The following is an 11674-nucleotide window of genomic DNA, read 5'->3' as shown; positions in this document are numbered from 1 at the left end:
TATTTTCGCACACCTTTCCTTGCTCTTAAGAACTGGACTACAGCGACTCTGCTTATCAGTCTGTTTTAAAACACAGAGTTGTGTCCTTACAAAAGCACACGTTTAGAGATACAGTATTGGGGTACAGCAAGCTTTCTAAAGCAGGGATGGAAAACTTGTGGCCCTCAAAACGCTGGCAGGACTGTAACTCTCATCATCCCTGCTCATTTGCCACGGTGGCTAGGGCCGATGTGAGTTGGAAGTCCAACAACATGGTATGTGGTTGTCAAATATCTGAAGGGCTGTTGCATTCATGATGAAGCAAGCCTTCTCCTGCTCCAGAGGTTAGGACCCAAAGCAATGGGTCCATGTGGCAAGAAAGGAATTCCGACTCATCATTAGGAATAAGCTTTCTGACAGTAACAGTTGTTCAAAAGTGGAGTGGGCTTCCTCGGAAGGTTGAGGAGTCACCTTCAAGGTTAGATGGCCACCTGTGAGGGATTCTTTAGCTGTGATTTCTGCGTTGCAGGGGGCTTGACTTGAGCACCTTTGGGTGCCCCTTCTGGCCCTATGATATGTGGAAAGCGACAAGTTCCCCACCCCTGCATTTAAGTGGCTTTTTAAAAAAAGCGTGAACAGAAATATTGCTGAGAGCTTCTCAAAGCATCTTGCTGCGTTGGAAGCAAGGCTTTTATTCTACAAAAAAAGGGGGCAGGGACAGATCAAAGGCTTGGCACAATTTACATGAGGCTCAGAGCCTCTTGCCCAACCCTAACAATGCCCCCCTGCTAGCAGTTACTATTTCTAGGGCAGCCATCCCAAAACACGGCCCTCCAGCTGTTTTGGGACTACAATTCCCATCATCCCTGACCACTGGTCCTGTTAGCTAGGGATGATGGGAGTTGTAGTCCCAAAACAGCTGGAGGGCCGAGTTTAGGAGTGCCCGTTCTAGGGTACCTTTCTAGGGTGAAGGTGCTTCATCTACATTCTTTCAGTAATTCAGTATTCCTCTTTTAGAAAGGTCGAGGGATAGCAGCTTGCGGAAGGACCAAGCTCCTGGCCTGAGCTCTCTGAACTTTTGAGCTCAGTGCTCTTGCGCTGCATCCAGCTAAGAACAGACCCAGTGAAATCCACGTGCCTTGTTAGTTATGTCCATTCGTTTCAACGGGCCTACTCTTGAGTATGATACATTGGATACAACGCTAGGCGTTTTAACTACCTCAATACCGCTGGGTATGGGCTCACAACTGTATGGTTTTATAAGCTGCACACTTGAGGACCAATTTGCAACTGCATTCAACAAGAAGTCTGAACAGCAAGAGAAGTCTGAAATGGGACATGGCCTTGGATTCTCACGTGCCTACTCTGAGTAAAGCCAACTTCATGCTTCCTTGCAATGTACGTGAATGCTGGAGAAGCCAAAATTCCCACCAGTTCCAACGCTGAAATAAGCCCCTCCCATTATAATAAATCCCGGCTCCCTTTTCCACTTGACCATAACTCACACTTTTCTCTTAATACCTTTTATGGACACATACACGCTACTGACAAGAACGTTATAACCATTTATTTTCAGTTATGAATTGTTAATTCACCTTAACAGGACACGGTAAGGATTTGGTTGCAGAAACCCTACCCGGCTGCCCTGCTTTCGTTCTCCTCTAACCCCTCAATTGTAAGGAACCCTACAAATCGCCCTTAACGTGCTAAATCCAACCAAACAGAACATCTTTCAGAAGGTCCATGCTACGTTACTGTCGCTGCATTACACCTGAGGTTTAAACTCTTCGCCAAATCTCACACAGAAGCAAACTGGGAGTACAGGCCTTAGTGAGCTATTTCATCCTCATGGCTCAGTATCTTACATCTAGTAATTTATTTCCTAGATGGGATGTGGTGCTCCCCTTTCCCATTTGCTCTCCCCCAATTTTTGTATGCACTATTTTTTAACAGCAAGATCTACTTTAGTCTGGGGCTGTGTTAAAGTACAAAAGCTGTCCCTCTGGTGCAGGCTAGTTGCAAGAAGTCCACTGTTCCCAGACAAGCTAGCAATACTAAGTATTTGAAGCAGCCTCCATCAACCTGGCTCCCTCCATACGCTTTGGACTACAATTCCCATAAGCCCCAGGGAGCTGATATATGGAGGGTTTCATGCTGGCAAAGGCTGGCCCAGAATGCATGGGAATGTGTAGCATAATCCATACAAAAAACCACACCCGCCACCACCCTGTTCCCTTCCTGTGTGGGTAACATTATCCTATTCTACGCCTAACAGAAACTTCCAATAATTTTATAGCTTTTCAGGTGGCCAGTAAATTCTCGTGCAATTTTTCCAGTAGTTGAAACACAAGCTGTGTTCACATTGAAACTGGAGTGTCTGGAAAAATGCAGATTTGCAATACATTTCATTGGGAGGGGGCAAGGAAGTGAATGAGCCTAATATGCTTTTTCTCCACTCTCAGGCCAAACAACATCAACTTCCATTACTCCAAAGTGCATGTAAAGTTAGGGACACAGTCTGAGCCGGGACCGGAGCCCTACCCACATCCAGGGATGAATTATATCCCCCGCAAAGCGGCTGGATGGGAAGGCGAAGATCAAGTCTTCATTCTCTGCATCAAAAAAGGTCACCTGACCTGCTTCGTAGTCTAGGTGCACTTGGATTCTTTTGTAGGCCTTTCTTAGGGGCAGCGGGGTTGGAGGGGATGTCAAAGCTCTGTAATGATTGGCTCCCAAATGCTCCAAAGCCCAGACCCCCTGTTCAGGCTGGAAGTTGATTTTCTTCTTCCTTTTCACAGACTCTTGAGCTACACCTACAGCCCAACTTCCGCCTGACTCCACCTCAACCACCCAGGAGTGCTTCCCCGAGGCAAACCCTTCGCAGCCCAGCACACAGGGGTACAAGTTAAACCGGCCCCGAGAGCTGGGACGTTTCTGACGGGTGTCACTCAACCACACACTTTTCCCGTCGTCCGAAAGGATGAGGTAGGGGCCCGCTGTGCCCGGATCCAGGGTCACACTGGCTGTAAATAGAGAAGAGAGGAACAGAAAGTTAAGGCTTGCCACTAACATCTCCTGTTTACCGAAAGGCGGCACATGAGCCTTACGGTGACTGTTCTGAAACACTTGCCCAAAGGAATGCTCATGGGAGCGGCTGGGCGCAGGTATACCATGGGTAGGCAAACTAAGGCCCAGGGGCTGGATCCGGCCCAATCACCTTCTAAATCCGGCCCCCGGACGGTCCGGGAATCAGCGTGTTTTTACATGAGTAGAATGTGCCCTTTTATTTAAAATGCATCTCTGAGTTATTTGTGGGGCATAGGAATTCGTTCATTTTTTCCCCTCCAAAATATAGTCTGGCTCCCCACAAGGTCTGAGGGACAGTGGACCAGCCCTCTGCTGAAAAAGTTTGCTGACACCTGGGGTATACTGAAGGATGCCAAAAACACCAGAGTGAGAAAATACAATTACGATTTACAGAGTTGGCAGGGATCACAAGGGTCACCTAGTCCAACCCCCTGCAAAGCAGTAATTTTTTGCCCAATGTGAGGCTCGACTATGACCCTGAGATTAAGAGTCTCATGCTCTACCAACTGAGCTATCCCTCTGTATGTTCAGTCCCAGTTCAGTCCCACCTTTTATTTAAAAAAGGTGTAAACTTAAAGTCTGCCAGGTCTCCTAGCCGTTAGACATTTGGGGTGGACACCACAGCAAGGAGATGGCTTGTCTGCACCCAAGCAAACACGCATACATTCTTTATACACTTTGTCTAGGACTTCCCGACGCTTCGCCTGCCCAGATGAGGGCATACGTGGCAAATACCCAGGTTTTACAGATTGTTCCCCTGTTCTGGGCTCAGAGCCAAGCACCCCAAGCTTCCTGGATGAGGGTAACGAATCAAAGCAAGTCTATTAGCTCATATCAAAGCGAGTGAATATATGGGCTCATTGCTTTAGCGACTACAGATTAGTTATGGATTATCTTGGCTACCAAGATGGTGTAAGCAAATTCCGGAACAGTTCCCCTTTGGGTTCAACACAGTGGCTTCCAGTCTCAGCTAACCTCCCTGGCCAATCCACCATTGGGGGGGAAAGAATCGGGATTCAGAACTGCAGTGGGTGAGGCTGAACAGGTAAGAGAGACCAGCTCAATATTGCAACTGGAATGAACTGAAGGCTGAGGCGCAGTAACTGGACTGTGGATAAAGAATCAAGGCAACTAGGGAAACAAGAAGAGTTCCTTCCATGCAGCTGTATCACTGTGTGCACAAAATGACTTCCGGGAGTGCAGCAGAACTTCCCGTCTCTCTCCACCCCTCACAGCACCCCAAAATCTGCTCTGTAGCATTGGTGAAAACTCAGAGCAAGTTGGGGTATGTGTCAAAGGGTAAAGGGAAGCTCTGCTGCGCTTGTGGCAACTGTTCTGTACCTGCAGTGATTTAGTTAGCTAGAACCAGAAAAACTAGTCGCACATCACAATATGTTACAAACAACATCTTGCAATGCTTTGCAGCCCACCTACTTTAAACCTAAAAGATTCCTGACCCAGAACTCTTTGTTTACCCACAATAAATGTCAAAACAAACGTCACTTTGGCACCTCTCCCAGTCTTGTGGCGTCAGCACTCGCCGGGCCAGGAAACAATGCCTTATCAGCCAAGGCCTCGCGCACCTGCGCAGCCTTCTCTGCACAGCCAAGATTTCACAATGCTTTCCGCTGCCGTCACCCATCGCAGCTCATCCTGAGGTTCACTGAACCCTGCAGTCTTTTGGGCCTGGCAGACACAAGACCGATAGGAGCCACATTTAATCTGACTGCACCCACCGGCCGTTCAAAGCTAGGAACCAGCTTTGGGGCAGGGGTGGGGAACCTCAGGCCCAGGCCCCAAATGCAGGCCTACAAACCTCTCTGCCTGGCCTTTGCGACTCTTCCCCAAGCCCCTGGCCTTGCTTTGTGTTTATACTTTGAAAATATATCAGTGCGAGTGGCGAGCAAAGTAGCTGGGGTGGCAGCCATCTTGCTTTTAATGCCACGGGGCCCCAACATTGTGTACTTGAGCTTTGTTGAGTGCCCCTGCTCATACCCACCAACATTTCTGATGAAAATAGGGATGTCCTATCTTCTTCTTCTTCTTCTTAGGCCTAGGACCCACGTACCTACAGGACCGCCTCTCCTAGTATGCCCCACGGAGGACCTTAAGGTCCACAAATGACAACACTTTGGAGGTCCCAAGTCGCAAGATGGCTAGATTGGTTGCAACTAGGGCCATGGCCTTTTCAGTACTGGCCCCAACTTGGTGGAACGCTCTGTCACAAGAGACTAGGGCGCTGCGGGACTTGACATCTTTCCGCAGGGCCTGCAAGACAGAGCTGTTCCGCCTGGCCTTTGGTTTGGACTCAGTCTGACCTTTATGTTTCCCTCCCCTTATGGTTTTGATTTATTGGCTACTTTTAAAATGAGGCTGCATTTTAAATTGTATTTTAACCCATTATTTTAAATTTGTTCTCCCCCCCCCTCCATTATGTCTTTATTGTAATTTTACTGGTGTTAGCCACCCTGAGCCTGGCTCTGGCTGGGGATGGCAGGGTATAAATAAAAAATTATTATTATTATTATTATTATTATTATTATTCCCTGCCCATCTGACTGGGTTGCCCCAGCCACTCTGGGTGGCTTCCAACATACATAAAAACCCAAGAAAACATTAAACAATTTTTTTTTTTTAACCCTCCCTATACAGGGCTGTCTTCAGATGGCTTGAGGGTTGGATAACCCTCCAACATTCTCCGATAAAAACAGGGAAAAGCGGGACATTTCGGGATCAAATCAGAAACCGGGATGGCTTCTGTAAATCCAGGACTGTCCCTGGAAAACAGGGGCACTTGGAGGGCCTGTAAGCTTCTGGGGAGAAGGGAGGCATCCATGTGCAGCAACAGGAAAAGGCAGCAACACCCAGCAGAGGAGGACCAGGCAAAATAGATGCAGATGCAGCCACTATCTTAATGTCCTTGATGGAAGATCTACCAAGGCGGCACACAGGGCCAGACGGCAGCTTGTTCAGGGACTCCTCTGGCCTGGCCCTGCTCCCACAGTAGTGCTTTTCACAACATCACATGCCGCAAGAATGTACTTGTATTTCCTGCAAAGTTCCTTCCATGCCGCAGAAATTTATCCTCGCTTAGCAAATTCAGAGCCCCAAATGTATGTTGCTGTAGGGCTGCACACAACTTACTTTTACTCAGAGTTGATCCACTGAAATTAATGACTGTATGACTGAGCAAAAGCTAACTGCATGCAACCCCATAACCTTTCTTCCGGCCAGAGAACAGATTACATGGGGGAAGCTCTTCTTTCTTTAGACCAAGTATTTTTATTCCATTTTGCTTTGGTTTTATTGGTTTTTTATTCCACAGGCCACCACACAGATTATACAGTGGTACCTCGGGTTAAGAACTTAACTCGTTCTGGAGGTCTGTTCTTAACCTGAAACTGTTCTTAACCTGAAGCACCACTTTAGCTAATGGGGCAAAGTTCTTAACCCGAGGTAATATTTCTGGGTTAGTGGAGTCTGCAACCTGAAGTGTATGCATCCTGAAGCGTATATAACCCAAGGTACCACTGTATTTTATTTTTATATAATCGGATCATTCATATTATCGTTTTCTGAATTGTTTTTCTACACACCTATTTCTAAAGACTTCTTATCATCTTCTTTCTCTTGGAGTTCAAGTAACAAAGACTCTAGAAAAAAAGGGGGGGAAATAATATGACATAAGGCTTCCAATTTCATACTAAATATTGGAGAAAGAACCTGAAGTTCAGAGACAGAAGGAGAGTCTAGAATCCTACATGTTAAATACCAGGGACTGAGAGGCAGAATCAATGTGCAAAATTATTATTCTCCCTTTGCCTAAGGTTCCTGATGTAAAACAGATTTATCTGTACTGTTTAATATTGATACTCAGGTATAGGTTTAGGAGAGTATTTTCTGCATACTTCTCTCAGCTCTTTAATCTCCCTACTGACAAAACCAGATACATTCCGAATACACTGAAGGAGGAAAAGTGTAGGACCGTCAGGAGAAAAACCCAGTAAGAAAGTTGGAAAGTCCACAGCAAGAAATGATGGAGAAACAGGACTTTGGCCAATTGTCCTTTACCTTTGACTCTTTTCAGGGTTTCTGCTAGTGAAATGTTTTTCTGAGAAAATGCACTGAGTTTCTCTCTTACATCTGGAGGAACCTCCTCCAAAGGAAATGGTCTCTTCTTAGACCTAGGCAAGAGGAAAACTCACTGAAATTATTCTGGAAGGCATTCTGTGGCAAGATAACTTGGGATTGAGCAGACACAGCCTAGGAACTAGGTTTTCTATTGCTGCACCTTATCAAAATGCTTTCTGGCATCCAATGCTCTTTTGATCGGACTTCTTACCATCAATCCCGTTTCCACTGTCTTGATCAGTTCCTCTGATCTGTTCTTGTCATCTCCCACATTTCTTCCCTTTTCTGCTCTCTGCATTGACTCTTAGAGCTCATCCACACTTAACTTTCTCTGCTCTTTCCAGGCAGTTTGAGCTTTAAAGCTCCATGTCTGAACAACCTTTTTTCTTTTTTGTTCCACAGCTTTCCCCACAAAAAACTGGTCTTTAGTGTTTCTTTTTAATTATTTTTCTATTATTTTCTATTATCTTAATTATGTCTCCTTTGTTCTTTTTTTCTCTTTATATTTTTTAATAATTGTGTTTTGTAAGGATCATGAGTACAGTGGTACCTCGGGTTAGGTACTTAATTCGTTCCGGAGGTCTGTTCTTAACTTGAAATTTCTTAACCTGAAGCATGCCTTTAGCTAATGGGGCCTCCTGCTGCCGCCGTGCTGCCGGAGCACAATTTCTGTTCTCATCCTGAAGCAAGGTTCTTAACCTGAGGTACTATTTCTGGGTTAGCAGAGTCTGTAACCTGAAGCGTATGTAACCCGAGGTACCACTGTATTTTATTTTATATTTTCTTTCTCTTTATTCTTCTTCAATATAATGCGTTTTATTATCTTTTTATAAACATGTTTGGATTCAGAGCTCAGTGTGTTTAAAACCTTCAATAAAATCATTAAAAAGGTTTTTTAGCTTCTCAACAACTCTCTTTCACTCTTTTAAATCATTTCCTATTCCTTTTTCTCTGTATCATCCTTTCTCTCTCTCGCTCTCTCGCTCTCTTTTATTTCCTTTCTCCTATTTCCTTGCTCTTTTTTGCCTTTAGATTAATGTTTTAGTTTGGACAAAAAATATATTCAATAGTAATCTTTGTATTTTTCTTTTTAAACCCTAATAAAAATATATTTGGAAAAAGAAAACCCACTCTTTCAAGTTCACTTGGAACAAATAGCAATCCACGGAAAGCCCAAATTGACATTTGCTCCAACTGAGAGCTAAAGAGCAGTTTTCATAGAGGAAACTCCAGGACAAAAAAGGAAAAATGCTTGGACCCAGAGCTTTTAAGCAGAGCCCTGAGCCTGGAAAGTGTGGATAAGCCCTTACTTCACACATCCTGTTTATTTAAACAAATTCTGGCACTGCGGAACTGAAAGCTGAAGAACACCAGAGCAAGAGATGACCAGCCTTGCTCCAATCACTGGTCACAAAAGAAGTTGCTGCAGGGAGTTTACTTCCCATCCTGCCGGAAATCTACTCAGCTCTGGGACTGCAGAGCCAAAGAGGAGCCTATTCTTCCACCATCCATCAGCCAGGGGACTCAGGACTGCTAGATTCTGTGGGTTTGTGCATAAGTATCACCATCTATTGTAAGCAACCTTTAGGATCATTTCACGCTGTGCCCCAACTCCAGCCTGATCTTCGCTGATTCGCCACCATTTCAAGTCTTTACCGACCAACATCCAACCAGCTGCTTTGGTTTTCAGCAGAGCCAATGCACACATTTAGCTGTGAGTTATCATGCATTCAGTGCTCAGATGATGGACCTAGAATTATAGCATTTCACAGCTGGAAGGGAGGGTCATCCCTGCAATGTAGGAATCTTTCTGCCCAATGCAGGGCTTGAACCCAGAGATGAAAAATCTCATGCTCTTCTACCAACTGAGCTATCCCAGGACATGCACATATGAAGTCAGTCCTCAGACCCTTTACAGAAGGAGGAGATGGAAAGGACCGCATACATACCTGCTCAAGGTGTCCTTGACATTCTAGAAGGGTGAAAAAGCAGAGGAAAATGAAATTCACATTATGGACATACAATCCTTTCCAAGGCCATTCTGCTTCCTTCAGCTAATCTTAAGAGCAGACATGTTGAGGATCGCCAAATCCATTATTTAAGCAACCCCTTTATCAGGCTAACCCAAACATCACATGGTAGCATGCAAGCTTTCAAGGTCTCCAGAAGTCTTCATCGGGCTACATGGCAAAACATAGCAAGGGGGAAGCGTGAGAAGGGAATGGCCGGTGGTGAAGCCATGAATATGGAAGAAACCTTCCAAGATGAAACGTGGAAGGTAGTTAAAGGTAAAGGTTAAGGGACCCCTGACCATTAGGTCCAGTCGTGACTGACTCTGGGGTTGCGGCGCTCATCTCGCTTTACTGGCCGAGGGAGCCGGCATACAGCTTCTGGGTCATGTGGCCAGCATGACTAAGCCACTTCTGGTGAACCAGAGCAGCGCACAGAAATGCCGTTTACCTTCCCGCCGGAGCAGTACCTATTGATCTACTTGCACTTTGACGTGCTTAAGAACTGCTAGGTTGGCAGGAGCAGGGACCGAGCAACGGGAGTTCACCCCGTCGCGGGGATTCGAACCACCGACCTTCTGATCAGCAAGTCCTAGGCTCTGTGGTTTAACCCACAGCGCCACCCGCGTCGCCACCCGGAAGGTAGTTGGAGACGTGCAAATGAGGCTGTCTGATAAGTGCTAAATGGGTTTAGGGTTATACCAAGGCCCTCCGGGAAGGAAATTCATTTTGTCAGGTTTTTTTATGGACCAATATGGCTATGTTTACTTTTTCCATACTCTTGAAACAGAGAACCTAGCAATCTATTAACCAGAGCCATGTTAGCAGCAGTGGCTAGCATATACTTGGCAATGCTGCCATATAACACTAATTCTAAAAGAACCAAATTTTGAACTGAAACAGTATCTTGCAGCATCTTAAAGACAACGTGAAACAGTTTAATTAGAATTCTTCAAGAAGTTTAATACCATCGCTTGTGGATTTAATCAAGACAAAGGTTTGCTACCACACAATATGTGTTATTAGCTTTCCAGTGCTAACCTGTATCTGTGCTATCCGTGACTTTCTTGTGAATGGCTCGGCAAAACAGTAATTCAGCAATTATCACCAATCTGCTGTTGTAAAAGTTTTAAACTGTGCCCATTTAACGTGCAGTGGTACCTCGGGTTAAGAACGTAATTCGTTCTGGAGGTCCGTTCTTAACCCGAAACTGTTCTTAACCTGAGGTACCACTTTAGCTAATGGGGCTTCCAGCTGCCACTGCGCTGCCGGTGCACGATTTCTGTTCTCATCCTGAAGCAAAGTTCTTAACCTGAGCTACTATTTCTGGGTTAGCGGAGTCTGTAACCTGAAGCGTCTGTAACCTGAGGTACCTCTGTATTTAAGCTCTCATTATCACTGACTGCAAATTTTGCACCTCACTGCCATTTCACTTCCAATTTTCTCATTTATATACCTGCTAACTAAGATTTCACTTCACACCTCTGATGAAGTCTGCAAAAGCTTATGCCCCAATATATTTGTTCAGCCATTAAGGCGTCACAAAATTCTCTGCCTATAAAATAACCCACGGATTCTATTATCGCCGCCAAATCCGGGACTTGCAGGACTCCACATATTTTAGTCTTCAGTCAAAACTTCTTGACAAATTCATGTTCTCACCTGCAGGAATTCCTTATCCGGCTGCCTACACTTCTCCTCCATCTCATTGATCAGGTCCTCAAGGACAGAAACTGCCTTAGAATATTTGGCAACGTTTTCCTCCTGCCCATTCTTAATCTCCAGCTCCAGCTCATTCAGTTGATCCAGAATGGGCTGTTCCAGTTCTTCAAGAAATTGATGCAGCAGCTCAAATGCAGATGCAACTTTCCTCCTTTCAGCACCCAACTTTTCCTGTAATTAAAGGGTAAAGTAAGAAGGGTAAAGTACTAACAATGCAATCCTGTAAACACTTAGGCCTGGATAGAATGGACCGTATACGGACTTTTGAATGTGCCCCTATATAAAATACTTCATGTCACATACACGTACAGTGGTACCTCGGGTTAAGAACTTAACCTGAAATTGTTCTTAACCTGAAGCACCACTTTAGCTAATGGGGCCTCCCGCTGCTGCTGCTGCACAATTTATGTTCTCATCCTGAAGCAAAGTTCTTAACCCGAGGTAATATTTCGGGGTTAGCAGAGTCTGTAACCTGAAGCGTATGTAACCCGAGGTACCACTGTACAGTACATTGATTACTGTTTTCATTTTATGGATCAATGGTCTCCTTAAATAGTAAAATTCATCTTAAATTGCTGTTTTAGGTGGGGGTTTTTTAAAAAAAGTCTGGAACGGATTAATCCGTTTTGCATTACTTTCTATGGGAAAGAGCGCCTTGGTTTTGGAACGCTTTGGTTTTGGCATGAACTTCCAGAACAGATTAGGTTTGAGAACCAAGGGACCACTGTATTGCTATGTGGCTAGAA

General features: G+C 45.1%; 1 protein-coding gene across 1 annotated transcript in view; it reads right to left on the bottom strand.

Annotated features, from left to right (window-relative positions):
- Window positions 1-1531: 1531 nt before the first annotated feature.
- Window positions 1532-11674, bottom strand: part of LOC310700920 (uncharacterized protein) — a 31168-nt gene continuing 21025 nt past the window's right edge. Inside the window, exons 11-15 of the mRNA XM_083490872.1 lie at window positions 10869-11099; window positions 9147-9169; window positions 7138-7250; window positions 6663-6719; window positions 1532-3002 (exon numbers count right to left, since the gene is read on the bottom strand). Of these exons, the coding sequence (XP_083346998.1) occupies window positions 2485-3002; window positions 6663-6719; window positions 7138-7250; window positions 9147-9169; window positions 10869-11099 (942 nt within the window). The 3' untranslated portion in view covers window positions 1532-2484. The remainder of the gene's footprint in view (window positions 3003-6662; window positions 6720-7137; window positions 7251-9146; window positions 9170-10868; window positions 11100-11674) is intronic.

Source organism: Podarcis liolepis (assembly GCF_965112155.1).
Source record: "Podarcis liolepis genome assembly, chromosome: 2".
In the NCBI taxonomy this organism is placed as follows: Eukaryota; Metazoa; Chordata; class Lepidosauria; order Squamata; family Lacertidae; genus Podarcis; species Podarcis liolepis.
This window is presented reverse-complemented; position numbering and strand designations above follow the sequence as displayed.